At 52.9% G+C, this 27,705-nt stretch overlaps 3 protein-coding genes and 1 long non-coding RNA gene across 4 annotated transcripts; 1 reads left to right on the top strand and 3 right to left on the bottom strand.

Annotated features, from left to right (window-relative positions):
• Window positions 1-85: 85 nt before the first annotated feature.
• On the bottom strand, window positions 86-5,717 carry REXO2 (RNA exonuclease 2). Its single transcript, XM_054087205.1, has 7 exons — window positions 5,547-5,717; window positions 5,386-5,469; window positions 4,671-4,748; window positions 2,669-2,780; window positions 1,802-1,910; window positions 1,421-1,474; window positions 86-1,053 (listed from the first exon to the last, which is right to left on the bottom strand). Exons 1-7 carry the CDS (start codon window positions 5,676-5,678, stop codon window positions 924-926), a joined length of 699 nt encoding a protein of 232 aa, XP_053943180.1. The 5' UTR covers window positions 5,679-5,717; the 3' UTR covers window positions 86-923.
• A 205-nt stretch (window positions 5,718-5,922) lies between these two features.
• RBM7 (RNA binding motif protein 7) lies at window positions 5,923-9,065 on the bottom strand. Its single transcript, XM_054086978.1, has 5 exons — window positions 8,906-9,065; window positions 8,571-8,733; window positions 7,943-8,045; window positions 7,493-7,583; window positions 5,923-6,762 (listed from the first exon to the last, which is right to left on the bottom strand). Exons 1-5 carry the CDS (start codon window positions 8,999-9,001, stop codon window positions 6,364-6,366), a joined length of 852 nt encoding a protein of 283 aa, XP_053942953.1. The 5' UTR covers window positions 9,002-9,065; the 3' UTR covers window positions 5,923-6,363.
• Window positions 9,066-9,077: 12 nt separating this feature from the next.
• Window positions 9,078-16,722, top strand: LOC128854364 (uncharacterized). Its single transcript, XR_008453409.1, has 4 exons — window positions 9,078-9,640; window positions 10,909-11,232; window positions 12,217-12,355; window positions 14,809-16,722. It is a non-coding gene; the product is annotated as an uncharacterized LOC128854364 (long non-coding RNA).
• NNMT (nicotinamide N-methyltransferase) lies at window positions 12,831-14,395 on the bottom strand. The gene is made up of 3 exons (XM_009571893.2): window positions 14,073-14,395; window positions 13,481-13,688; window positions 12,831-13,362 (listed from the first exon to the last, which is right to left on the bottom strand). The coding sequence occupies exons 1-3, from the start codon at window positions 14,230-14,232 to the stop codon at window positions 12,942-12,944; spliced, it is 789 nt and encodes a 262-aa protein (XP_009570188.2). The 5' UTR covers window positions 14,233-14,395; the 3' UTR covers window positions 12,831-12,941.
• Window positions 16,723-27,705: the final 10,983 nt, after the last annotated feature.

Here is a 27,705-nt window from a genome sequence, read left to right as displayed (position 1 = left end):
ACAAAAACCACGTTTAAGTTGCCTGCTTAAACAGGAATTAGTGACAAAGGAGAGAGACATTTGAAGGAGTCGTTTATTTGCACCATTAGTGATTGTGACGGCCTCTCTCTAGAACCAGTTGCTCCCATGGTTAGAAGAGCAGGCATTCAAATAATAACAACTGAGAAGCCTTGGCGGTTCATTGTTATTGATACCCATAATAAAAATGAACTAGGGAGATGTACACCCCATGTGCTCTTTTTGATCCTTCGCTTTTTAGAGTGGTAGCTCTTCTCTCTGGGACATCTGAGGAGGTCAGACTGGAGCAGTAGTCAAGAGGCAAAACTCCAGCAGCAAAGGGAGAGCGCTGACAACATCACGTGGACCTTCCCCTGCGGGAATCAGGACCGTTTGGGGTTGGTTTGATCTGTTTGTTCTCTGCTCTTACCCTGCAACCAGGTGAAGGGTGCACAGGCTCCCCGTGCATCGTGTTGTGCCAGCACCCTGAGATCTGCTCAGTGCTTCAGACCCTGCCCCACCAAGATTTGCTTTAACGAGAAGTCTACATTCTAAAAGCTCCGCAGTGCCTTCTTGGAAGCTGCTGCGTTGAGGTGAATCCCAGTGCTGGGATGCAGACCCGGAACGATTCAATTACACGGACAGGCTGTACAACCTCTCAACAGAACTGGTTTTATTGTGTAGTGAAAGACGGTGTCTAAAACTGGATGAAGAGGAGTATTGAACAGCGCTTTATCTGCTACGTGCAAAGACGCTGCAGCGGCTTGAGACAGAAAAGAAGCAGAAACTCGAGCTTCCATCTGTGTTCTAACAGCTGTTAAGAAACAAGGAAACTGAAGGGTGTGGCTTCAGGAGAGACTGGCAAACAGAAAAGAACAGGAGACGCATCCAGGACGTGCCACAGGATGGCGTGGCAGGACAAGGAATCAACTGGCAGCTTTATCACTCTCTCCATTCTCTATTAGTTTCCTTTTCTTCTCATCCGTTTTCCTCTTGAAGATGCTGTCTCTGTAGAACTGGAGCTCTTTGATGCTTTCCCTGATGTCATCGAGCGCTCTGGAAGAGAATTAAGAAGGGTTTCAAAATGACTGCACACACCTTCAGCCACATCTGGATTCTAACGCTTCTGAAAAACTCGCGGCTGTAAGGAATCAAACTCAGACACGCACAGCTTGCATATCTCTCAGGAAGGAAATCAACCCTCACTAAGCTCGGGTACGTGGATTGAGACTCCTACAACGGTCACCCCTTCTGGTTCTGTACCTGAGCCTCCCCTCCTGCCCACACAGCCACGCCAGAGCAGAGGGAAAGCTCAGTGACTACTTTTCACTGTCGTTTAGGACAGATGTAGGTGCCGCTTGGTACTTGGGACTATAAAAACCCCGCAGGCACTCCAACACACAGGCAAAAGTAGAAACCTGACCTGTGAGAAGCCGCCTTCTTCGGTGCAAACTCGTATTCTTCCGGATACCAGCGTCTGTAAGGGGAAAACAGGAAACTGGGATTCTCACACACATCCGGTGGCTGCTGCCTGTTTCTTACAACTGGGGAAAGGACTTCAGTTTCACTGGCATCCGGAGAGGCCACAGCCCTACCGGTCACTGCACTGTGAACTCCAGCACAGCCACACATGGAGTCCTTCACAGCTCCTGTTGGGCCTCCGCCCGAACAGAGCAGAAGATGATGGTGGCTGCAGGCAGCCCTCTCCCAGCAGTCTCGGGCCTTGGTTTATAGAGTGCAGGTTGATGCCACTTCCCAGGTATCCCCAAATGATCTTTCACTGTTTAGCGGGAGGAACATTTACCTGCAAAGTTCTTTGACAGTGCTGACGTCGATGATCCGGTAATGGAGGTGCCTCATGAACTGAGGCATGTATTTGTCAAGGAACTTCTTATCTGCGTGAACAGAGTTACCTGCAAAGACACAAACCCAGATGTCTCTTCAAAGACATCATTACAAAGCTACCAGGAGTGGCGTCTGAACGAGAAGCAGGCTAAGCGAACTGGGGAAAGATCATAGGGTATGAAAAGCTGCTCGTGAGCAGCTCCTTTATCCCATTTTCTAGTAAATATGATTGTAAAGGTTTGTCAGATTTTCATTTCAGGATCACATGCGGTTTAAATACATAATCCCTCTATTAATTCTTCAGCTACTCCTACAATTTCTGCTACACAGATAACTATCAAAGTCTTCTGCAAGCACTGGGTTTTCTGCCAAGTGAAAAAAGGCACCTGTATTAATTTCACTCTGCACAGATCCCAAGACTGCATGTAAACCTCCTGACGGTGGTTCCCAGCAGCAGGACACTTGGACAGTTCATATTTGGTGTCTCATTCCTTTCCCACACTGTGGAAAAGTCACCGCTGGGTTTCCTGTTCAGATTTACAGTCACAGGCTGCTGTCAGCCAGGTGATAACCCACCCACCCCCGTTAGAACTGCACACGGAAATGGTAACACCCAACAGAACCGAAGCTTCACGCAGTGATGCGCAGTTTTACATCAAGGAATCCGCAGGACAGGCAACGCCAATGCTGAGCCTCTCCTGACAAAACGGGTTTCGATTTGCGTGCCAGATCTCAGCAGAGAGAACTAAAGCACCCCCACCACATGCACCATCCAGCGCTTCAGCACAAGGGGCGACACTGTTTATTAGGGAAGGAGACACTTTACCTGCGAGAGGACAGAGCCCCGGGGGTGTCTGTTGCCGCACAAAGGACAGGAACTCATACTCCGCTTGCTGCAGTGAGATTTTACTCTCCTTCACAGCCTTCGTAAGGCCAGACTGCAAAAAAAAGAGCCATCAGCATCGATCAGAAACACACTCTCACAAAAGACACCTAAAGAATGCCAAGGCCAGCGCTGCACAGACCGTTTGCTCCCCGGTGTGCCCAGAAGCACCGACAGAGCCCTTTCGTTCTCTCCACAGGGGCAGCCCCTGCCTCATTACTTCCAGTGTCCCCACAAGCGGGCGCAGCTGATGTGCAGGGCACAGGCCAGCAAGGGAAAAATCAATGCAAGGCAAAGCGATCAGACAACAGCGCAAACAGTGCTAGCTTGCCCGCGGCTTTTGTTTTCCTCCTGGTTCTTTCCAGGGGTTCTTCTTCATTACCAAAGCACTGGACAAGCCTCCGTTACACATCAGGATGCACGCAGTCAAGCAGAGCACTCTATTTCTCCCTGCTTACCGAGAGGCATCCGCCTCCCCAGCACAAAGAGAAACAATCAGAATCCTGGCTGAATCTTTAACAAGATCCCTACAAATCAGAAAAGTTCCACCCTTCCTTCTTTATTCCCAACAGTTAAATGTCAAACCAGCTCCAAGTGTTCTCAGTGATTTATTTCCATCTGGCTACGCTATATATTTCCACGATTGTGCCACAAAAATTACTTGACAGATCCAGGTGGTGGTTAAAAAATTCATTATGTGGCTGCATTTGCATCCATATTCTAATTGCTTCTCTTTTCTTAGTCAATTAAAAATAAGTAGCTCCTCAAGAGCAGCGATAACGTACGCTACCATCTTCAACTTGCTCACAAACTAAAGCCGAGTTTGAGCCCTCAACTGGAGATGGGGGAAAAGCACCTATCACGGTAAATTAATATTCATTTTCCGAACTCTTGCTAATCCTTCCCGGGGAAAGTGAGATGCCGACAGGGGGAAAAGAGGAGGGGTTATGGGTGTCTTAAAACTTCAGCCCTTAATTGAAAACTAACTTGAATTTCAATTCATAATCAGGGATTGGAAAATACATTCGCTTTCTTGCTGCTGGCAAGGAGGACGATTTCATTGCTGGCTGAAAGAACTGGAAATAATCTCTTGCTGTGAAAGTTAAGCTTTGGGAGAGAAAAAGCACATGGGGCTTGAGGCACTGCAGGGCACAGGCAATAACAACACAGTGTTCACATTAAATTGGACTGATTAATTCTCCTAATATCTGAACTTGCAGCAATCTATTTGCATTTTGTCAGCTCTAAACTATTCTACACTGATCTTGTGCCTGTTCCAAGTTGGGACTTCAGGCCATGTCCCCTCCTTCTCCATTGGAACTATGCTTGGAATTATTTTATGTGAAAGGGACCAGGCTTCAGCAGGAGGAGCCGTCAGAGGAGTCCACCCAGCCCAGAGGAGCCCATGGCCAACAGCTCAGCCAGCAGACCAGGCACCCACGCCCAACTTCTCCCGCTGAGCCTCTGCTTTCGTAAATGGGACCCTGCAGCACATGACTGAGCCACGGATCCTGTTCCCAGGCCTGCAAGCTCTTGCTCCAGCCGTCTCCAGGAGCACTCAGCAGCTGCCGGGCTTTGCTGATGCTTTTGGCTCTCCAGCAGCTACTCAAAGATCAGAAAAGCCAGGATACAAAGCGCTGGCTGCTCCAGGGCAATCCTGCAGCAGAGACATGGGATGGAGGCTAAAGATACACAAACGCAATTCACAGCTGTGCCACAGGTGACTGGCGAGACCTTGGGCAAAATGTTACACACCAGCTCCTCAGCACAAACTAAGGAAGATCCTCACTGTCTCTCACTCTTTATCTCCTCTGTTTGACTCCAAACTGCTCAGCACAGAAGTAGTCCCTTTTTAGAGGGCTGTGCTGCCACTAATATTTCTGATTTATATGTTATCCTTGTTGCAGAAAGAAAATGTGCAGCGCAACTGCTCTACAGAAGTTACCTTGCCATGATGCTCCTTGCACCACTCGGACATGCTATCCAGCAGCTCGTCCGGCTGATTGATAATCAGGTTAGGACCCTGTCAGGAAAAGGAAAACACAAAGGTAATGAAAACAAGCTCAATACCAAGCACAGCTGCAGCCTTCAGCGGCAGCACTGCCACACGCCACAAACGTTAGGGTTGCAAAGGTGCTGTGTGGAGGGCACAGGGCGGCAGTGGGGATGGGAAAGGTCCCACGTGTCCCCACAGTCCTGAGCAGGCCAGAGGCATCCATGGTGGAGCAGGAGCTGCTCTAAGCAGGGGGACTGGTGCCCATCGGTGATTCCTTCCAGCTTCCCTGGGAAGCAGTAACGTCCCGTCGGGAGGGCCTGAGTAGGCAGTGCCCTGTGCAGGCAGGGGCAAAGGGGACAGGCGGACAGGGCCGGGCTGGGCAGGCAGCGGCAGAAGGGACGTTAGGGCGGGACCGGGCAGGGCCGAGCGGGCAGCGCCCGAGGGGACGGATGGGCGGGCAGGGCCGAGGCTCAGGGGGACGGCAGGGCAGGACGGGGCAGGCAGGGGCCGAGGGGACAGGCAGACAGGGCCGGGCTGGGCAGGACCCAAGGAAGCGGGACAGGAAGGCAGGACAGGGCCCGAAGGGACACGGGGTGCACCCCGGGCCGGGCAGAACCCGAGGAGCGGGGAGGGCAGGGCAGGAGCCGGTGCCGCGGGCGCTGACCTCAGCCAGCACGTTGAGGTCGCAGTCGGTGATGAGACACGCCATCTCCAGGATCTGGTCCTTCTCCACGTCCAGGCCCGTCATCTGCCACAGAGCGGCCCCGTCAGCGCGGACCCCGCCGCCGCGCCCCTCCCGCCCTGCCTCCCCGGCCCGGCCCGCACCTCTAGGTCCACCCAGACCATGCGCTGCCCCATCCCGCCGCCCGCCATGGCCGCCACCCGCCGCCGGCCCCGCCACAGCCGCCCGCCGCAGCCCCGCAGGCGGCCCAGCCCAGCGCGGCTGCCGCCCAGCATCGCCGCCAGGCCGCAAAGCGCTGCCGCGGCACTACAGCTCCCAGCATCCCCCACGCGGCGAGGCGATGGGAGTTGTAGGCGCGAGTGACGCAGGGCATACTGGGAACTGTAGTCCCGGAGGGCTCTGGATGTCGTTATAGCCGCGGAGGATGCTGGGAGTTGCAGTCGGCGGGCGTGCAGCAGCGCTTACCTATGGTCGCGGGGGCTGCTGGGAGTTGTAGTCGCAGAGGGCCACAGTTCCCTCATTGCTCACACAGCGCCAGTGTCTTTCCCAAGGCCGCAATGAGTAGGGTTTGCCCGCGGGTTCGTTTCCAGGGAGGCTTTTAATGCTCTGCTCCAAGATAAGGAATACCCAAAGATCCTGTATCAAAAACGCTGCCCGTAATTTTAAAAGTGCCAAAAAACATGGGCGCTGTTAAAAAGGACTCGGACCCATCCACCCTGCTACAAAAACACAATGGCCGCTACGCTCCGATGCTGCCTCCGAAACGAGGTCTTCCCTGCGAAAGGCCCCGAGGTGCGGACCAAACGCATCTAAAATTGAGTTTTGGAGAGCTGCGCTGCTGGCAGCTTTACAAACGCGGAAATGGGGCGTTGATGGGTGAGGGTTTTAAACACGGTGTAGCTAAGAAACAGATTTGAGGTTCTTTTGCAGCCAAGTTCCTTCAGTCCCGCTGACCAGGCGCTAATGCCTCGATGGGTGCCACTTGACCTCCCTGTAGCTCTCCCTCCGGTAGTCGTGGCTCCACCCGTCTCGGTGCCTCTCATCATAGATGGGCTCCTCCCTGCCTGCCCGGTAGCGGTGCTCAGCGTCGTGGCCCCTCTCCTCGAAGCCGTACTCCTCCCTCACGCCCCGGCAGAATTCGGAGCCCCGTTCTCCGAAGCGCTGCTCGCGGGTAAAATGGTAAGGGTGGGTGTTGAGCCGGCCTTTGCGCAACGACGGCAGCTCCGGGCGCCGCGGAGGCTGGGAGGCCACCGAGGGGTGGAAGGCGTGGGGAGCGTGCTGGTAGGTGCCGGGAAGGGCGAAGGCAGACGGCTCGTACTTTCCCCCAAACGGCGGCTGCTGCCGTGCAGCACCGTGCATCTGCAAAGAGAAGGGGAAAAGGGTCAGGGCATTCGGAGCACTTGCTTCCCAGTGGAGCGCTGGCACCCAGCAGGGCTGTAGGACAGCAAAGGCCTTTGCCAGGCTCTGAATCGCACCTTAATAACGCTGTAAATACACAGGAAGTCAAGGAATGGATTTTTGGGTTGGAAGGGACCTCAAAGCCCATGCAGTTCCATCCCCCCGCCACAGGCACAGCCACTGCTTTAAAACCTTTCCACCTCGTCCTGTCCCTGCACTCCTCGATCAAGAGCCCCATCCCAGCTTTCCTGGAGCCCCTTTCAGCACTGGAAGCTGCTCTAAGGTCTCCTGCAGCCTTCTCTTCTCCAGGCTGAACAACCTCAACTTTCTCAGCCTGTCCATGTACAGGAGTTGCTCCAGCCCTCAGACCACCTCCATGGCCTCCTCTGGACCCGTTCCAGACCCTTTCCCTGTCTTTGCTGTGCTGGAGAATGAAAGCTTTAAGTCTGGAATTGTGACTAAACTCAACTAAGCTCACAGGCTGCCTATTAGCGACTGCTTCACCTACATCTGAACCCCTACAGCTCTCCCAGGTATCAACCCCCAGCACCGACAGCCGTAAACCTTCCAGAGTTGTCACTTCAATGCCACAAAAGCACATTCCCCCAGCCTCTAACAGTCGTTACAGGAAAGAAGGACTCAAAACTAGAGACAACGCTGCCACAAACATCATCAGAGGGCAACAGCATACCGCCGCTTGTCTTGGAAGTCCATCCGCTGACTGCTGGGACCGCTGCGCTGAGAATCCCGCTGCTACCGTGCTGTCAGGAATCCTGTCATATCTGCAGGAGAAAACACAATGAGTTTTAGTCTGAAAAGGGAGAAGGTTGCAGTCCAAGCAGCATTCACAGCCACGTCACTTTAGAGACCAAAGAGCCACCCCAGTGTCAGCCTGAACTCACTGCCCAGCTCAGAAACCAGCGCAGATGAGGTCTTGGCAGCGCCCTCCTCTCATCTTTTCTGTATTTGTATGAAAACATGATGCTATCCCATTTGCATATAATTTCAGGCACCAAGGGTGTTCGAGGTCTTGCTCCATAGGGAAGAAAGGCCAAACTGCGCTTGGAAAGAGAGTCAGAAAAGCAGCGAACCATGCGAACATTGTGTTCTACTTGGAATTCCGTGCTGAGGGGACTCATACCTGCCACAGCTGGATGCCGGATGCGGTGTGCCAGAAGGGGTGCTGCCAGCGGCTCCATGAGGGGAACAAGCTGGATTGCCATCCTGAGAGGCGTGACTGCTCCCTGGAGAGAAACAATCCTGTCACACGACCGACCAACACCAGTGAGAGAAGCCTGAATACAACATGAACCTGCAAAGCGCTAACGGTATCCACCGGATGAATTATCTCTCAACGATCACCGGTAACTGGCAAAAACACACAATTCCATCTCCCAAACAAGACATTGCAACTTTATACCAGGTGGGAAGGATACCATCAGGCAGTGATGTTCTGGCCAGTTTAATGGATGCCAGAGCAATTTTTACTGCTCGAGTGATTAATTTAGAGCAACTTCCAAGAGTAGAGCCAAGTCATCAGAAACAATCCCACCAAAACAGGCTGTGCTCTGGAATTACACTGCTGCTGATTGACAGGTGAAGCAGAAGGAGAAAAGCACATGGGTGGTCGATGACAGTGTCCCTACGAGGCGAGTGCCCTTTGAGGAGAAGCATGAGTGATCTACCCCACTGGACACCAATCTGTCCACCTCTGCACGGAGCTGGTAGTGGGTTTACTCTCTCCCTAGCTGGATCCTTTTAGCGGGTACCTGCTCGGAATTGGATTTTGATGGGCCGCCCATACAGTTTGATCCCGTTGAGCAGACTCAGCCCATAAGGGACGGACTCTTCGTGCTTGAAGTTGACAAACGCGAACTGCTTGGGCCTCCCGTCTCTGTCCTTAGGGATCTTCACCTTGATCACCGGACCTGCCTGCAACCCAAGACACGAACCGGATTAAACGGAACCGTTTGGCGTAGCGGCAACCGCTAAGGAAGTTTGGCCGCCGGCGGCCGCCGTAGCCCATCCGCCGCGGCCTCCGCTGCCCTCCTTTGCCCCACACAAAGGGCGGCCGCGCGGGGCGGCGGCGGTTGCCGGCCGGTACCTGGTGGAAGAGCTCGAAGATGAGCTCCTCGGTCACCCTGGGGTCCAGGTTGCCCACGAAGAGAGTGCGATCCGCCTCTGCCGCCGCCGCGCCCATGGCCGCCGGCGGGCACCCGCGCTCCCAGCCGCCGCCGCGTGCGTGCTGTCGTCACGTGCGCGCCCCGCCCCTTCCGGTGTGGGCGGAGGCGGCGGCCGCCATGTTGGGGCTTGGCGCTGACCCGGGGTCTCTCGTCGCTCTTCTGTCGCCGTCCTCGAGGCGTGCTGACCCCGGGCCGCCAGTGCGAGCCGGGATGGGGCTAGACAGGCTCGGAATCATGGGGTGGTTTGGGCTGGAAGAGACTTCAAACCCATCCAGTCCCACCCCCTGCCCTGGACAGGGACACCTCCCACTGGCTCAGGGGCTCCAAGCCCCATCCAACCTGGCCTGGAACCCCTCCAGGGATGGGGCAGCCACCACTGCTCTGGGCACCCTGGGCCAGGGCCTCCCCACCCTCACAGCAAAACATTTCTTTCTAAGATCTCATTTCAATCTCCCCTCTTTCAGCTCAAAACCGCTCCCCCTCATCCTATCCCTGCTCTCCCTCATCCAGAGCCCCTCCCCAGCTTCTCTGCAAGAAGGACATTAAGGGGCTGGAGCCCGAGGGTTTTGGAATCAGCTGAGGGCCCTGGGCCTGCTTAGCCTGCAGAAGAGGAAGCTGAGGGGAGACCTCATCGCTCTGCAGCTCCCAGAAAGCAGGTTGTGGTGAGATGGGTTCTGGGTTCTTGTCCCAAGTAACAAGTGTCAGGAGGAGCAGAAATGGCCCCAAGTTGCTTCAGGGGAGGGTTAGATTGGATATCAGGAAAAATTTCTGTACAGAAAAGGTTCTCAGCCACTGGCAGAGGCTGCCCAGGGCAATGGTGGAGTCCCCATCCCTGGAGGGATTTAAAAGATGGGCAGATGAGGTGCTCAGGGATGGTTTAGTAGTGGACAGATACAGTTGGACTCAATGATTCCAAAGGTCTTTTCAAACCAAACGATTCTGTGATTCTATGATACTCTGCTCCTCCCTCAGGAGGGGCTCCTGGCATGGGGTTTGTCAGGCTGCTGGGCTTTACATCTCCAAGGATTTTGCCAACAGCTCTGTCCTTTCCCCAAGTGGGGTGCATCTCAGCACCTGCCATCCCGGGATACTTCCAAAGGCACCGGATGTCAAACAGCAGTGTTTTCCATCTGGAAAACTTTTCAATAGGGGAAGTTGGGCCTTCATTTTTCATTAGATCCCCACGCGTTACAGCATATCCTATTTTCCTGTTAATTAGGTGCTGTTCATTTTCTTCACTTCATTACTTATTACCGCACCTAGAATTTATATTCATTTCATTTAATCGTGTTCGCCTGGTTAAATTCTAAACAGTCACTCATTCAGAAAGGAAATTATTACCTCGCTTTGCCAGGCCTTCCACTTTGCCTTAATTTCCCTGGAGCCTCATTTACTTCCCTCTGTTTTCTTCCCTTCCTGGGCCCCCCAGGCTTGTCTGGGAGCACACGCTGGTTGTGCCGTTGCTGGATCGCTCCTGCTGCACTGGGTGCCTGCAGCGAGTACTGCGGCCATGGGTAGTGCTGGGCTGTGTCCCACCACAGCCGGGACATGCCAGCAGTGGCGAGGGGCTTGGGTGCCACTCACACAGCCCAGACCTGACAAAATGTGCAACAGGAAAACAGGAAGACAGTTCAGGATTTTCACAGGCATGCTCTTATAAATTCATTGGAGATGTTTCCCTATTTTGGTTAGTATTTTATGCCCTTTTTGCTCTTCAAAGAAGCAAACCCAGAAAATTTATTCTCTTTGGGAGGCAAAATGCATTCTTTAGCTGCTGATTTTGACTCTTAATATATATGCACTCTTAAATATTGCAGAAATGTCAGCGAGTTCCTCTCCGAAGGTAGAACGAGCAGCTCGTCCTCCTCAAGTCACCACCACCTGTGCCCGTGTCTCACCCCCTCTTTCTTCGCCTGCCTTCTAGGTTGGTACTTTTAAGCCATGGATGCCCTCATCTCCCAGCTCAAGGCTCTGGCTCAGCTCTTCTGTGGGATGCAGGAGTCCTGCGGCCGCTCAGCTGTTCCCCTGCCACATTTCTACTGTGCTGCCTCCATCCCCAGTGCCAGTCGGACACAGCCATTGCCAGTCACGGCCCTTTCTCCCCAGGAAGGACGAGTCACACAGCTGATGCCCAGCACTCTCTTATCCCTGAGTGCTGTTCCTGCAGCCATCAAACGTCTTTAGGCCAACCAAGAGCTGCATGCAGCAGGAGAGGACCCGACGGGAATACTGTGGTTGCACTGAACAAGTGAGTTTGCTTCACGTCTTTGGCTTTGTGTTCAGGCATAGGGTGAGTCTGAGGTGCATCAGCCGTGCCAGAGGAGGAGAAGAGGTGGGGGCCGGGAAGCCAGGCCGCCGTCTCTTTTGACACCTCTGCATTGTGTGGGCTGTGTCCTGCTGTCAGCAAAGCTTGTACAGGTGAGAGAAGAGTTGAGCTGCTTGCTGCCCGGTCGGCACCTTCCCAGCATGGGCGTGAGCTGCGCCCAGCCTGGCTGCCTCAGGTGCCATCACAATTCCTGTCGGGAGCAGCAGGCGGAATGCCGCCTGGCCTCTTCACTGGGAAAAGTGCTCAGTGACTCCTGGCAGGTTACAACAGAAGGGTAATTGTAGCTACAAACTTCTCTGTGAAGGAAATCATTGTGCTTTTTAAACAGACCATAAAACTCCCCAGCGATGCTGATGTTCGAACAGTTAAACAGCGATTAAAGACGCCAACACTACAAGACCTGGGCATGTTATTTCCAGAGAACATGTCGGCAGCTGCTGAATTCCTGCCTTTACTGCACCGCACTGGCAGGCGCCAAGCTCTTTATGGAAACAGAGGCATTATATTCCCACTAACTAGCCAGCACCAGCGGTCCTGAGCTGCCTCAAAGCAGCCTCTGGTTTTCTGCAGTTGCTGGAGCATTTCTCAGAGCCGGGCAGTGAGGCTTTCCTGAGGCTTGCTGCAGCACCAATAACCCACACTGCATCTACTGGCTCCGTCAGAACCAATAAGATTTGTGTCAAGGCTCTACCTGTGTATATCCAGACTGAAAATTTCCTCTTCCCATATTTCTTTTCACTCTTGAACCAAAACTACCTCAAAAGAGGGAGGGGAGGAGGAGCTTTAGCATTAAATCCCACTCTCTTAATCTAAAAAGAGAATTACAACACGTTGAATGCACTAATGTTAATTTTTATTAGTGTCTAAGCTTGAGTATCTCTGAAATGCATCTCTGGCATGTTGTAGGTCTGGCTGTCTGTAATCGTGGGAGGAGAACCTAGCGCAGCCAGCGGTGCTGGGAGCAGAGGACATTGCTGTGGAGAGACCGTTCCTTCCTTCTGCCAGCCCTTCCTGCCCAGTTCCCATGTGTGCCGGTGCCTGGCAGGTACGTATTGCTGTGGCCACAGCATTTTCTCAAACAGTTTTTACAGGTTTTCTGGGAAGATCAATGGTTGCCCTTGGTTCTGGGGGTGCTGGGGGCTATCTGAGTGCAAGGCGGACCGTTCCTGTTGCCAGCATCCCTCTTCTCACCAGCTTTTCAAACAGAACATGCAGGATTTGTTCAGAAACCAGGAACAGGTCTGACTTTGCCCAATCTCGCTGCCTTTGCAGCCAGACTTTTTTCCCCATAGGAATGGATTTTGGTCTCACTAAAGTGCATGGTGGATGAAAGAAGGAAGCTGCTCAGAAGCTCTGCTCTTACTTGTAGGGATGGCAGGGAAGGGGCTTGGGTGCAATTCATGTTTCTGGGCTGGGTGAGCCAGAAGGGTTACCCTGAGCCTGGGCCGCTGTGTGCAGCGGTGCTTCAAGTGCTGGTCTGTATGTACTGCATAAATCCCCAGTCACACACACACACACCGTTAGGACACTGACGAGTTTATTTGCGTTCATATAATGGGGAGAGGGGCTGTGGGTGACATCAGTGGGGCTCTTATAAACCAGGCACTGTTTTCCTCCCCAACGCCCACCTTCTATATGGAGGCACGCTTGCGTGCCACAAGGCTCAACACATTTTCACAATCTGCACGGGGATCGCCAGGTGGGCATGGCTGCATCTCACTGAGCCTCACGTCAAAGCCAGCAGCCTCCACCGCTTCCTCCACCATGTTTTTCTCCAGACGGAGGCATGAGAAAACCTGATTGTTGAAGGCATAGAAGGTTTCCTGGAGGACGGTGAGCAACACCAGGTGCCCTCCTGGCTTCACGAGGGCACCGATGTTTCTCACGGCACTGCGGAAGGTGGCCAGGTCCTTGCAGGCGGCCTCCAGGCAGAGGGTGGAGACAATGCAGTCAACAGGAGGCAGGGCCACGGGGTTGGCTTTAGTCACATCGCACTTCAGAACCTGCTTTACCTTCTTTCTCAGTCTCTCTTCTTTCGCAGCCCACGCCTCCCTACCAAGTAAATAGAGAAGCAAATAGATAAAAGCTCATTATGATGTTATGTAGCATCTGTGCCTGCGACTCCATGTATGCCATTGTTGGGGGGGGGGGGGTAAGAAGCCAGCCTCACCTGTTTCCTTCCAGCTCACATACGTACTGCACCACTGGGCTCCAGTCAAAGGCTCCAGGTTCCTTCCTCAGCCACTTCTCTAGCTCGCGGCGGTTCTGATCGGTGTAATCCGAGGCAAAGATCTCCTGGAAATTCTCACAGGCGGACAGAAGCTGATAGATGGTGGGGCCGCAGCCGATGTCTATCAGGGTGTCACCCTTCAGCCCATCTGGTGCAGAGTGCAGGGAAGAGCAGCCCAGTGAGTTTGGGAACGTCCCAGTGCCCCATTGGGCCGTGCCTCCCGTAACTCAGAAACGCAACCCCCAGGGCAGCTCCTACAGTGGGTCAGAGCCCCCAGCCCTGCCGGTGGACAGGAGCAACGCCTGCTCCTGGAGCAGAGGCACCCGCCCCGCCTGGCTATGCTGCTGTCTCCAGAAACTGGGGAACAACTCCAGCTGGCACTCCTGTGTGCACAGATATAGAAACACCCATTTATATACATGTACGCATGCGTGCAATACAGCACATTGCTGGTGCTGTGTCGGGGCAAAGCCCAAGGGCATCCATGCGAACAGCACCATGCAACACTATTCCACACCTCGGGAATACTCACCCAAGGAGAACATTTTGTGCAGGCTCTTCAGGTTGTTTATCAGGAACGTGTTGGGCTGGTTGTTGCTGTCGCTCAAGTTGTAGAATTCTTTCAAATACTCTTGAGGGTTGAAAGTGCGCTGGTAGACATCTGTGCCCGTGAAGACTGCTGGACCAGCCATCCTGCGAAACACAATGTCTGCTGCTTGCTCTTTCTGCTGGACCTCAGTGTACTTTCGGTTTTAATTTCTCTCCTTCCTCCTCCGCTTTGGTTTGGTGCCAGCTGGACACACGCCTGTTCATGAGGGGGGGCTTTTTCTCGCTCGCTCTTTCTGTCCTGAGCTTTACTTTTGTTTTAACTCACTGTGGAGCCCCCCCAGCAGCACCTGAGCTCTACAATACCTGCACCAATGACAGTAATTAATGGCAATCTCTGGGATTACATTACTTGTCCCTGGCTTTAAAGTAACGGACAGGAGTAAAGCTGTACCATGCAAGTTGCTGTCGCCAGCTGTCACAGCCCTACAGCTATGTAAGCAGTGTCAGTGAGTCCGACTCCTGCACTGCTTAACAGCAGATTGAAGCCAGTGTGTTTGATAATATCATGTGGCAAGGAAGTTTTAGGGCCACTAGAAGCCCTGTCAGGGGACTGACAAAGCCCCTCCTGTGGGAAGGAGGAACCACATCCAGCCCATGAAAAATGCCTGCCAATATTCCCCTTCTCCTTCATTGATTTTTATTGCTTTTATGTTTTTCAGGTTTCCTTTGGAAAATGGCAATTTCATCTCCTCACCCTGAAAAACAGAAAATCCCCAGCCTCAGTGTCCAGGATTGGGCTCCCTAGCCCCTCTGCCCTGCCCACCTCATGCTCAACAGGGTCTCTTCCCATCCCACGGCCCCTCAGCCCCGTACCCGATGTCCCAGGGATGGTGAGCAGCGGGCGACGCAGTGGGGACGCGGTGGCTGTGGCGCTGGTGGCTTCTTTCACCTTCCCCACCACGAAGAGGCAGCAGAGCCCCACGTTTCTGGCTGTCCCCACACCATCCCTTCCTCTTCCTGCTCTCCTAGCAGGAGATGAAATGATCAAACAGTTTTAGGCTCATTATTGACTTCAAATCTGTACAATTGGCTTTTGGTTTTTTAAAGGTCTGTCACTGGGAGGGACAGGCGGACGAGCCGACGTATCATCCTCAAACTAATAAGCGCTGTTTCAGATCCCAAGCTGACTTTGCTTCCCAAACCCTGCTCATCGTACCGCATGCGTGGCCGGACCCACTGATGTGAAAGCAGCTGCTTCCGTTTGAAAAGGATGTCAGCTTTAAAGATGAACACGTTAAAGATGTTTTCTTCTGAGAGCAAAGAAACATCAAGTGCTCCCTGCTCCTTTGGCACTGGGACCCTGGGTTACAATGGTCTCTAAAGCCACCAGCCCTACACGAGCTTCTCCCGCCACAGCAAGCGGACCCAGGGGCATCTCAGCACTCCAAGAGGAACAGGAGGTGGAGAAGAGGTGAATTTGCCCTCATTAAATCCTTGGAGCTGAAGGAACCAGTGGAGGTGCTGTGTGCCACACCAAGAAGCAGCCACGCAGTCTCCCCTCCCTGTCACTTGTGCCAGGCTGCAAGGGAAGCTGCCAGCAGCAAAGCTGATGCTGAGAACTAAAATCCAGTGATGCTTCGGTCTGGGCCCCCAAGGAATGGGTAGGAACGCCACTGTGACAGCCCCAGCTCTCTCTGCTCATGGTATATCTGCATTTTTCCTGAAGAGTCCTTGGCTCATTTGCTTTTCCCTTCCTGCTGAGCAGGGCTGGTGGCTCTGTAGGGCTCCTCCTCACCTGCCTCCCGACGGACCTGGAGCCAACAGGGTGCCCAAAGAGAGCACCCGATAGCATCAGAGCCATCACCCATGACCTGGCCAGGCTCAGCTCTGCATTGAGCATCACCAAATTCACCACAGGGCTCAGAGCACAGCCTTGAGCCCCAAAGCCGAGCCTAAACACATGTGCCCTTGCCAGGGTCTGAATTTATTTACTGGACTGAGGTACATAACGCTGCATAGCCCTGCGGCTTGGTGGCTTTGGCTCATTTCTGGTGCTCTTTGCCAGCACAGCTCTTGCGTCTCAGTCTGTAGAGCTTGTTTTTGCTCATGGAATTACGTGATTTGTGGATAAAAGTGTGAGTTGTCAGCAACCAGATCGCCTCAGGGCATTCATGAGTGGGAGCAGTGGAGCCTCTTGGGGATAGCAAGCCCTTCATCACCCACGCTGCCAGCCCAGCACTCGCTACTCCTGAAACTCGGATGCGGAGCCTTTCTCTGCAGCTCCCGAGCTGGAAGCAGCCCCCAAACAGCTCTGCCTCCCCGTCTTTCCGTCTCTATTGAAATCGCAGCTCTAGACATCTGATTTCCATTTTCCCCCCGTACTTTCCGTTCAGTCAAAGTGTGTGATTAGGGCTCTGCGGGCTCCATTGTCATCTCTACCTAAGTGCTTCTCTGATTGATATAAACAGCATTGTGATATTTACACTGCAGAACGTATCGCTCTGCCTGCTTCCCTGGATAATGCACAAAATCTGCCATTACAGGGAGGAAAAACAATACTAAAAGAAGAAGACCCTGCAGAAAGCTGCTTGGAGGGCAGGTGCAGAGCCCTTGCTGATGGGACAGGACTGTGCCTCATCCCATCACCCGGGCAGGTGGCAGCAGCTGGGAAGTTATAAAGGGCAGTGGGGAAGGAAGGCTTTTTACCCCCGGCAGCAGCTCAGGGTGTTTGTGGTTTGGGCTCTACTCAGCATCTCCTGTGAGTGTGGCTGGTGCTGCTGCCTGGCAGCTGGTTTGTGCCTCGAGTGCAGGATTAGCTCCACGTTCTCCCTGGGCTTAAGCCTCACCAGTCCCAGGCTGGTCCTGGGCTCTGCAGCCAGCAGTGCCGGAGCCCTCCAGCCTGTCCAGGAAGTTCCTTCCCACCCATCCATGGGAGAGAGGTAAGCGAGGTGCCCAGACACTATTGTGTGGCACAGAGCTGAGCCGGGGTGTCCAGGGCAGGGCGGTGGGAACAGAAGCAACCTTTTTTTCTGTTTTATGTGTTTTTTACTGGACTGAGCTATCCCCTCCCGCCCCCTCCCAGATTTGCAGGAATCTGTGTAGAGAAAGCACCCAAAAAGCCAATATTTCAGTTCTCGAATACTTTGTGGAGCAGGGAGTAATGGTTCTTTTGTTGAAAATGCTGGGTATTTGAGAAAGGTGGAGGCGATTGTGCTTTTAAAGGATAAAGTGCTGAAATGCAACAGCTGTGGGGCCTTCTGCAAACTCCACAGCTTTCTCACATGCTTTGTTGGGCTTTTCTGGGTGGAAGCTTTGGGGTGCCTGTGGGCAGCAGGGCTGGAGAGACAGAGTGGTGGTTGCCAAAGGGAGTCCGCTGGCATGCAGGCAGTCGTCAGCGTGGTGGCTGGTTGGTTTGGTTGTTGCAGAAAACGTTTCCAATGGTTTCTTGTGTTTTCGTTGGTCCAAAGCATTCCCCTTCCAGTTTCCAACTGGGCCTGGAGGAATAGCTGCTGTGGTTTTGCTTCTGGCCTCTTCCTCCCTGGTGGGGCAGGAGCAAGTGCAGGCACTCAGCTGATTTTTGTCTGTTGTGTGTGTATCGATGCGATCTCAGTTAAATTATATGTAATTAATAAACGAGCATGCGGCTGGGGTCTTGCCCCAGGTCTCACCCGTGGCTCCTGTTCCCCGGTGAGGCTCCTGCCCATGGTGGGAAGCAGGAGCAGCCGGGGCAGCACAGCACAGGGAACAAAAGCCGCCTCTTCCTCCGCGTGGTGCAGAGAATCCCGAACAAAAGGTTCCCGTTCCCCTGCGCCCGTCTCTTTTTTTCCCCCCTCACTCTCCTTTCTTTTCTCTTGCTCTTTGATGGAGATTTAAACAGTTCTCTTTCTGGTTTGCATTTCTCTCTGCTGCAACAAGAAAGTAGCAATTAGCCATTACAAGGCAGTTTTACAGTCCTATGGAAGCCCTTTCCATCCGCTTTGCTGTAAATGGATATATCTTTTATTCCTAGTTTTCAGGAGTGTAAAACTTTACAACATTTGCTGCAAACCTTCATACTTTGCTTTGCAGTTTATTGCTCCCTCTGCAGATATATCTTGCTCATAAATAAGGATTTCATCTCTACAGTACTTGACTAGGAACCACAATGCCTTTGAGCTGTTTCTTTAATGGGACTTTGCCTGGCAATTGCAGCGTGATTCCTCCCAACCCTCAGTCTCTCCTTCACCCAGAGCTCTGCACAAGAGCCGTGGTGCCAGAGGTGTCTGAGCCGCAGCCAGCAAATCACCGTGGCTCTGGGAGACATGGGAGATGCCTCCAGAAGGTTTGGTGAGCACTGTCTTAGCTGGGTCTGCGTGCTGGGATTGCTCTGGGCACAGAGATGGTAAAGCCTTGGAGCAAACAGAAATGTGAGTGCTGCAGCTGCCCCTGCAGATCCCCCGAGCAGGGCTGGTGCGGGACCTTGTGCAATAAAGCCGCAAACAGGCGTATCTGAGGGTGAAGGCACCCGTGGCATTTGATTCAAGCGCTCTGCCCCGTGTCTCGTGAAACAGGCTGTGCTCCAAACCTTTGCTCGTGGCTCTTGGCACTGTTCGCGTGCTCCCTCAGCCCACTGAGCTGGGTGACAAACGCTTCTCCAGCTTCCCGGGATGGTGGGATGAGTTGTTCAATGCCCTTCTCCAAGCTCTTAGGTGAGATGCCCTTGCTGGGTAGCTTCCATGTTCCCCCTCACTGTGTGTATCGGGATCCATCCTCAGCTTCTTCGCAGCATGGGGAGTCTCTGCTTTCTGGGCGTTGCTGGACACGATGGTGGAGCCGTGGAGGGCTCTGAAGGGTGTTCACGTCTCACTTCCCTCTCACTGGCAGCCCAGCCGAGGATTGCTTGCTCCTAGTGACAGCATTAACCTCTGCTGCAGAGTAGGGACACGGCAGGAGAAAAAGCTGCTGTGGGACTGATAGCTGTGGAGGGAGAAGTGTCCGTTCCAGTGTGTGCTCTGAGGGTCCTTGTGGGTGCAAACCAACTCCAGTCGGCGGATCCAAGCTGTCTCTGCACAGCCTCTCTTACTTGGGAGGCTGCTTTCGGTGGAAAGTTTTCTCTCTTTAATGGGGATTGCTTACAGGTTATTTTTAAGAACCTCTTTATTTTCCCTCAGTTAGCAATGAACCTGACTGTTTGCGGTTCCCATGATAAGGAGAGACAAAGAGAGGCAGAACTGATGAACTGGGGCTTCCTATGGGTTCAGGTCTGATGTGGACACTGGTGTCTGACTGCCCTATAGCTCTTATTTTGATGGGAGCACAAAGAAGGGTTCTCTTTCACCCTGAAACTCACAGGGGTGTGCTGTCCTGGGCATCCCTGGATGGGGCTGGCTTTGTCTCACACAGCCAAAACCGGAGCCAGCCAGGGAAGCAGGCAGCACGCTTGCCAGCGTCTTGCCTTCCACCAGCAAGGCAAGAACTGGTGTGGAAATGGGGGCACGTTGGGTTTCTGGTCATTGCTGGTTCCACTTGTGTGTCTGGGAACGCAGCATCCGGGCGATGGTCCGAGGGGAGCAGTGGGGAAACAGGTCCCTGCTGCAGACCCAGCCCAGCTGCTGTTTTTCCAGGACTGTCGTGACACAAAGGATTCAGAAAGGTGTGGGATATTAATTGCAGCTTTCAGACCCCTGCGTGCTACATGGTAATTTTATCGCATTACGGTGATAGCAGTTTTAAAAATCGCCCTCCTCCTGTCCCCTTTTAACAAAATAAGTCTTGTTCTGCGAAAATGCTTTTAAGGCCAATTTGTTTATAGTCCAGAACAGCAGCAATTAAAGTAGTGTTGCGCATTTGGAATAAATGGAGTAACAGTTGTGTAAGCGTGACCTCTGCTGAAAGGATGAAACCGGGAGGGGAGATTCTGCAGCTCAGCAGCATGGGGTGTTACCTGGAAGAAATAAGAGCTATTTAAACATGCCTTGGCCATTTAAACATGCCCTGGCCATCCATGTCCGTGCTCACAGCCCTGTGCGCTGCTCCCTCCGGCTCCCCAGTTGCGGGAGGGACTGGGTGGGTACTGGCAGGCACCGCGTTAGAGAATGCTTTATGGGCCCATGTGCTGTACCTGCTGCCAAGGCTCCAAATGTCAGAGCCGGGCGCGGGGAGGCGAGAGGTGGGAACAGGTGGGATCGGTGAGTCTCTGGGGCTCCACTAATTCACAGGGAATAAATTAATGCCGGGAGCGAGGACAGTCCCATTCTGGGTGCAGGTGACTGAGCAATTCCCTTCTGGCAGGCGGAGGGAGACCTGTCATCATCAGCCTGCCTTGGATTTTATTGCCTGAGCCAGCCTTAAAGGTATCCTGCCTTCCCCGCTGACTTTGTTCTTCCTCCAGGCTTGGAAGTGGTGCTGAGCCTTACTTAAAATAACGAGCGCCTCTGCTAATTACAGGAGCCTGCCCAATTGCAACATGGGCCATCTCTTGCGTCTTCTTCATACAGGAACCAAAGATTTCCTTCGCTCCCGGAGAGATGAGAGACATTCAGAGCCCTGTCTGGGAGTGGCGTAAAGCCATTTACATCCACAAAGACCACAGCCACAGCCTTTGCACCATGCTCGGGGCAGGAGCAGCCCTGGCAGGGAGGGAGCTTTCCCTCAGGCCCCTCTCGTATCCCCCTGCCTCCAGGAAGGAGGTTGGTGCCCCACGGGGAGGGAAGGTGTGGGTGAAGGGGATGCTTTGTAAGGAGCAGGGCCAAAAATAGCAGGAAAAGGGAAAAAAATCCAGGAGTGGCACTTGATTAAAGCAGCTATGTAACAAACTGCCGCTAACCACAGACTCTGTATTGGCACGGCTTCGATTTCCTGTGCTGTCTTTATAGGATTCCCGAGTTAGCCTTTGGAAAAGCTATGTAGCATTTGCGACGTCCAGTGAGGACTTTCCCATAGCAGCTATGCTACAGGGACTGTATTTTCAACTTATGACTCCTCTGGGAGAGAAAAGGTTAATGGGCACCCATGGGGTTACTCCTGCATCCATTAAAATTGCTTGGAAATTCCTGGGTGCATTTCTAGTGTCTCCCCAACATTCAAATCGCCCAGGGAAAGCAATGAACATCTTTAAGCCAAGCTTGGGGTCCCTGTGCTGCAGTAAGGATGCAATTTGGAGTATGGAAAGGAGAACGGCTGTTTTATTAATTGAGTACCTGCCTATGGTTATCCCCGGCATCTACAGAGGGAGCGGCCAGCCCTGTACCCATGCGGTGTGCCAGGTTCCCTGCCCGGCTCTGGAGCCAATCCGGATCGATGGCTCGATAACTGATAAATTAATGTGGAACAAGCATTGTGACAGCTCTAAGTTTTGCATTGCACAAATGAGATTTTGGGGGTTATTTACAGCTGCAGCTGGCAGTTAAGGATATTGGTGAGTGAAGCCGCTTGGATTAATACGGAATTATTGACTGGGAGATGTGAACCGGCGGGAGGCAGGGAGTGCTGGGTTCTCTCCAGCACTGCCTCTAGGAAGCACTCTGACTTCAGGGAAATCGCTGCTGCGCTCCTCCAAACAGGGAAAAGCACTCCAAGTAATGCTGCCAAGCAGCTTCCTTAGCTTTTGCAAATGGCTTTCTTGGAGATCCTTGGCTTGGGAGCTGGCAGGAGGGGCGGTCGAGGGGGGTGCCCCGTTGCAGAAGAGCTTGGGACTCCGCAGTTGACTTTCAGTACAAAAGAGATGATGCTGGAAGATGCCCTGCAGAAGATGGACCTGCCCGGCTCCAGAGCTGGAAACCCCTTCCCATGCCAGGGTTCTCTGGAACAAGGGTGCGTGGGATGAGGTGAAAGCCAGTCTCGGAGGCTGCGGTTGGAGACGGGAGTGTGGTGCCTGGAGGGACTCAGGGGAGGAACATTCACGAGGCACCTTGGGTGCTGCTGCTGAACGTTCTCACCCTGCAGAAGTGCAGGAGATGTGGCTTCCCGGGATCAGGCAGCAGCTGCCCAGCCCAGCGAGCCCGCGCAGATGGCGGGGAGATAAATGACGCCATCTCCGTACTGTAGTGGCTCGGCTGTAATTTCTGAAAGACATTTATTAGAGGCAGCCTTCCCTTTTTCAGGGACTGTGACTCCTCGGGCAGGGGGAACTGTGGCAGGGAAGGTGGAAAGCACAACCCAGCGTTACTGATGAGAGCAGTGCCCAAAACCCCATCCATTCCTCTCCTCCAGTTTTCTCCTCTGACAATTTATAGGTTAGTTTGATGCTTGAATAGCTGTGTCTCTCCAGTAATATGTATTCTCTGTAAGTATTCCCCGCTGTGGCATATCCTAAGAGAACTCCATCAAATAATTATCTTCCCTTTTATTTATTCACAGTCTTTTCACTCGATCTGCATCACGATAAAATATTCCAATGGTTTCCTCTTAGCGCCGAGCCTTCCCCAGATTGTAAAGTGTATTTATGTACAGTATTAAATCCGCCCTGCTCGGCTCTTTATCTCAGCGCTTCCCCATGCGATGTCCCCATTGGGCGCTCACCCCAGCCACCTCCTGCATTGCTGGGATGCGCACCCCATCCGTGCTGCTTGCCCGGAGCTGGAGAGGGTTCCAGGTGGCTGAGGGCATAGCTGCAGGCTGGTGTGGAGGGATGGAGAAGAGCATGCCCCACCGGGGAACCTTCCTGTTGTCCTCCCTCGTGCTTTGAGCCAGGCTCTTGCTGCCTTCCAGAGCCGAGGCGCCTGCTGTCAGCAGACAGACGTGACTGCAGGATGGCCGAGTACAATCAGAGCAGGGAAGAAACCAATAACCTCTTTTCTTTTTTTTTTTTTCTCCCCTTTCCTCCTCTGGAGGGACTGAAAGAGCAGCGCTGCTCTCCTCCAAGGACTTGCTGGATCTTGCGAGCCGGCTCAGTGGATGGCCTCTCGGGGAAGGCTGCATCTGAAAAAGGGCTTGTCATCCAGAGGGGACCTGTTTCTACATGAGACAGGTGGCTGAAGGGGATGATGTACAGTGTGAGGGAGGGTCTCCAGTGCTGGTGAGTGTTTCAGAGCAGTCTTTGGAGTAGGTACAGGCATGTGGCAGCACAGCTGTCACCCCTAACATGGGACATCACTTCCATGTGGGACAGCAGGTCCGTGCGTGTGACGGGGAGGTCTTCCAGAATAGCGTTTCCCAAACTGCTACATCCTTATCTTCCTGTGGATTGCGGTGTGCTATACATCAGCCTAACGGGGAATATTTGGTGTGCTGCATTGCCGTTTGTGGGTTTAAAAAGCCGCCGTGTGAAAGATGGGAGCGGTGGCTGCTCCTATCGGAGAGGCACAGGCAGGATCTCTGCAGGCTGCCTCACCTAAGGCTGTGCTGGGCTGAAAGAGCTCACATTTGAAAATTGAAAATCCATGGCAATGCTTGGGATTTCATTAGGCCAGGAGAGCTGTTCAGCTCTCTAGGGCTGAGGGAGTCAAAGCGAGTTTAACTTCATCTTTAAGTTTGCTTCTACTGCTCTCTCCATGCGTGCGAGCGCTTCCCAGGAGCCCGTGTGCTGCGAGGCAGAGGCAGCATCTGTACTCGCTGCCACGTCTGGTTGCCGTGATGCAAGGACAGCAGTTAGGAAGTTAGTCACGGAGCGGAGTCGCGGTGACCGTTCATAATCGTGGCTTTTATTCCCCGCTTTGCCCACAGTCGGCTCGGCTGTTAGGCAGGGAGGCAGGAAGAAGGGGTTGCTCCCAGGGAGAGGACTTGTCGTGGTGAGGATGATGACCACGGTGCTCCCACTCACGTGGCTCCGGTGCCTCTTCGGAGTGGCTTCCCCTCAAACCACGGAGAGGCGAGTTTCCTAGCAAGGGTTAACTGAGTGTATAAAATTGATTGCGATTTTAGTAATTCAGTATAATCACAGTCTACCAGCAGGTTGCTTTTCCAGCAGGAGGGTTTGGAATTATTTTCTGGAGTTTGCAATATAGAACTTAAATTAAGCCTCAGAAGTCAGAGGAGCTCTGCTGCATCTCTAATGTGGTGCTAAATTCTCAGCAGCACATTCTCTGTATTAAAGCCTTTGCTAGCAATTAGGTTCATTAACTATCACAATACCTTATTTATTACTCGGCATGCCATATGGTTTCCCAGCTAAAGAATGGCACCCGTTCTAGCACAGACCATTTGGCATCATAAAAATGTTAACAAATAATGTTATGGCTCTCAAGGGCAAAAGGGCTAGCCGGGTTGCAGGTCTGAACGGCAGGAGAGAATATGAAAACATTTTTCTTCTATGGCAAAATAAAGAATTCCTCGAGACAGAAGTATTCAAAGAATATCACGATCGCATCACGCAAATGGGAGTTTTATACATGCCCTTAATGGTTATGTCAATATTTGCAGCAGGCAGCACTCTCACTCATCTCCTTTCCTTCCCCCTTCTCTTCCCTCTGAGTGTGGACCTTGTTGGAAGAGCTGATGGAGAAGGAAGCACCTCCAACAAGCGTGCCTTGTCTTACAGCTCTTGATTTCTCTGTTTTGTGATGGCACTGGCTTTTTGGTTGGTGGGATCAATGATCAAGTGCTGTTCTTCGTTGCTGTCCAAACTTTGTCCCTGCAGAGCCGTTCTGAGTGCCGGCATGTGTGCACAACACGTGTTTCTGCACTACAGAAGGAACTATAAGGGGTGAAACCTTAAACGAAAGGAGGGGAGATTTAGACTGGATATAAGGAAGAAATTGTTTATAGTGATTGTGGTGAAACACTGGCTGAAGTTGCCGAGGGAGGTGGTGGAGGCCCCATCCCTGGAAACATTCAGGATCAGGTTGGATGGAGCTCTGAGCAACCTCATGGAGTTAAAAATGTCCCTGCTCACTGCAGGAGGGTTGGGCTGGATGAGTTGTAAAGATCCCGTCCAACCCAATGATTCTAAGTTGTGCAGTGAAAAGAGCAAATAGGAACCCTGATCATGGAATGTAAAGTTCTGTGTTTCGACCCTGAAAAGAGAAAAATCTGTTGTCCATTTGTTTGGTGGCTGTTGGAGGAGATCATAACTGCACGCAGGCCAGGCTGCGGGCATTACACAGAACGCGCGTGCACTTAGTTCCTATTTTCAGCAGGATTAGGATTACAAGAGACAGGAACAGCGCTTCAGGTCACAGAGACGTGAATTGCCTCATCTCAGGCACCGTGTGGCTAACATGTAAGGAAAATGTGCTTTTCCATTCCTGCTCTGTGACTGGATGGCCCTGGAATACACACGTTTAAAAGGAGAAGCTGACAAGGTGCGATTTAAAACAGAGTAGTAATGAAAGCATGGATTAAACCAGGCTCTCTGGTCCTATTGCAGTATCCTTGACAGCCTCCAAATTTCCAGCAAGTGGTCAAAATATGGGTTTGAGGCACAGGTAATGCTGTTGAGTTTCCTGGATGATGCTCACTCTGTGACTAAACAAGGTGGGTTCCCTCCTGGCCCGCTCCAAGGTGACTTCTGGCGTCATCTTTCTCATTGCCAGGGTGGGCTGGCAGACCCAGGGAAAGGCAGAGAGGCAGTGCACCCTACTCGGCATGTCTTGGGAGCGGCATCCGGCACTCCCTGCTGGCCCAGCCTTGCAGCTGCTCACCCAGAAGGAGGGGATGCTCCAAGCAGCAGCTGCTGTGAGGACATGGAGCCTATCGGACCCAAGGTGCGTATTGCATAGTTTGCAATCGCACTTCTGGTCAGAATCATAGAAGCCTAAAGGAGATGCAAACCCAAGGAGCAACTCTTTCGATGCATGTGTTAGCTGAGATACAGTGACCAGAATCCTGCAAGGAGGGTCTGGTTGTCTTTACAAAGCTCACCGCAGCAGCACAGCTTCATAATTCCCCCATGGATGGTTGCGTGGGTCAAGGCAGCCCTGTAGCTGCTGCTGGGTTGGGGACACAGTGCCTTCCTGCCAAGCGCAGCCTGTGGTGGGGCCAGAGCAGCTCAGTGCCCAGCGTGCAGGGCAGGATGCTCTCAGATAGTCACCATAGCGATGATGGCTTCAAAACCACCTTCAATGTAGAGAAGCACAGAGCACTCAGCCCAGCACTGGGCTCAGTCTGCACGGCCGATCGGTTGGTGCATTCTCCAGAGCTGCCCGTGTCCTGCTGGAAACCCTCTCCCTAGGGGAAGGATGTGATGGGGACTGGTGTTACGGCAAAACTCCCAAGCTTTAAAGCCAGGGAGGATTATTTCTCGTCACCTCAGCTGAACTCCTGAGCAGTGCCGGTGAAGTACTTCGCCTGCTGGTTAATGCAGCGCTGCTTCGTGTCAGAAATAAAGGCATTTTTAGGCAGAGCCCATCAGCTTTGGTTTTTATGGCACCTGATGGCATGCAGTGCCGTATGCAGAGCCACAACCTGGGAATCAAGTGCTCAATTGGAGGATGAGTGTGGCCAAAGATCAGGCCCCAGTGCTGGGCATGGTGAGCACTTGAGATCTGCTCTGCTTCCACCTCAAAGAAAACTTTTGAAGTCGGGCATTTCTCACCAAAAAAACCTGTAAGCAGCTCCCATTGCTCAGCACCGTCATATGGCATTTGCTGATGAGCCTCAGAGTTAAACCTTCTTTTCCCCTATCCTGTTTCCAAAACCATGCCCTTGACATCTGATCTGGCACGGGGATTAAGCACTGCCCTCAGATGGTCACTTTAATGTTCTTTCTGCTGGCCTCGCTGCCCCTCTTTGGAGGCTGCAAATCCCACTTCCATCCAGCACCTCTGGTCCGGGTGCTGCTGTGTGATGTCCCTGTGTCACCCACGTGCCCTTGGGAAGTGTCTATAAGGAGCAGGGAAGGTGCTTTGCTGTAGGGTGGGGATCCTGCAGCAGTGAGAGGAAGGGCAAAGGGATGGAAGATGAGCCTTTAGCACAGAGACAGCCTCTTGGAGGCTCTGAACTCCTATTTGCTCTTGGGCTTTTTGCATTTTTCTTATTCCATGTCATACTCCTTTGCGATAATTGAGGTTTTTTGTTGTTTTTTGGGGGTTTTTTTTGCCATGAGAGTTATTTTTTTTCCCCTTCAGAAACCTTGGTGGAATGTTTCCGAGATGTGCCCCTTTGAAAGCCTCCAGTGCTGGAGCCCCACCAGAACCGTTTTGCTGGGTGAAGGCAGGAGCAGGCTCCCCACCCCACCTGTCGGTCCCTTTGCACAGCACCAAGGACCCGCAGTGATGCTGTAGCAGTTTCCATAGTTGGATCAGTGATACAACCACTCTGACCCCAAGCGTTGAATGGAGAACTCTTTTGGTTTTCAATGGAGAACTTTTTTTTTTTGAAGGGTGGGGAGAAACGGAATTCTGGTCTGTTTGTGGTAGGGTTGCTATTTCCCAGCCTAAAGATGAAGTACCTAGAGTAGCAGAAGTGGGGGAGGAGAGCCACGCTGGTGAGAAGCACAGAGCTGGCTTTCAGAAGGGACTTCATACCTAGAGAGGAGTCAGGGGCACTTTGGGAAGCAGCTGTGCCCCCGGTGGGAGCGGCATCACTGCCTCCCCCTGTTTGCATCCCCAGCCGCCTGCAGAAACACGTGCGAGCCTCTGGCTCTGGGCAGATAGGTCTTATCCAGGAGCGGCTTTGCAGCAGTGTTTACTTTCATTCTTGGGAGGCCGATCGAGCCGTTCCCACAGGGAATGTGCCGTAGCCGAAGGTGGACCGTGCCA

The sequence above is a fragment of the Cuculus canorus genome, chromosome 23, assembly GCF_017976375.1.
Source record: "Cuculus canorus isolate bCucCan1 chromosome 23, bCucCan1.pri, whole genome shotgun sequence".
Lineage (NCBI taxonomy): Eukaryota > Metazoa > Chordata > Aves > Cuculiformes > Cuculidae > Cuculus > Cuculus canorus.
The sequence above is the reverse complement of the archived record's forward strand: the minus strand, read 5'-3'. Positions and strand labels throughout refer to the sequence as shown.

Coding starts and splice junctions, on each gene's coding strand:
- RBM7 (XM_054086978.1), bottom strand. CDS start 9,001: ATGGGCGCGGCGGCGGCAGAGGCGGATCGCACTCTCTTCGTGGGCAAC. Junction 8,046..8,570: donor CAAAATCCAATTCCGAGCAG/GTACCCGCTAAA, acceptor GTTTCTCTCCAG/GGAGCAGTCACGCCTCTCAG. Junction 6,763..7,492: donor GACTTCCAAGACAAGCGGCG/GTATGCTGTTGC, acceptor TTCTCTTTGCAG/ATGCACGGTGCTGCACGGCA.
- NNMT (XM_009571893.2), bottom strand. CDS start 14,232: ATGGCTGGTCCAGCAGTCTTCACGGGCACAGATGTCTACCAGCGCACT. Junction 13,689..14,072: donor GCACAAAATGTTCTCCTTGG/GTGAGTATTCCC, acceptor ACTCTGCACCAG/ATGGGCTGAAGGGTGACACC. Junction 13,363..13,480: donor TGTGAGCTGGAAGGAAACAG/GTGAGGCTGGCT, acceptor TTTACTTGGTAG/GGAGGCGTGGGCTGCGAAAG.
- REXO2 (XM_054087205.1), bottom strand. CDS start 5,678: ATGCTGGGCGGCAGCCGCGCTGGGCTGGGCCGCCTGCGGGGCTGCGGC. Junction 5,470..5,546: donor TGGTCTGGGTGGACCTAGAG/GTGCGGGCCGGG, acceptor GCTCTGTGGCAG/ATGACGGGCCTGGACGTGGA. Junction 2,781..4,670: donor GCAAGGAGCATCATGGCAAG/GTAACTTCTGTA, acceptor TTTTTTTTGCAG/TCTGGCCTTACGAAGGCTGT.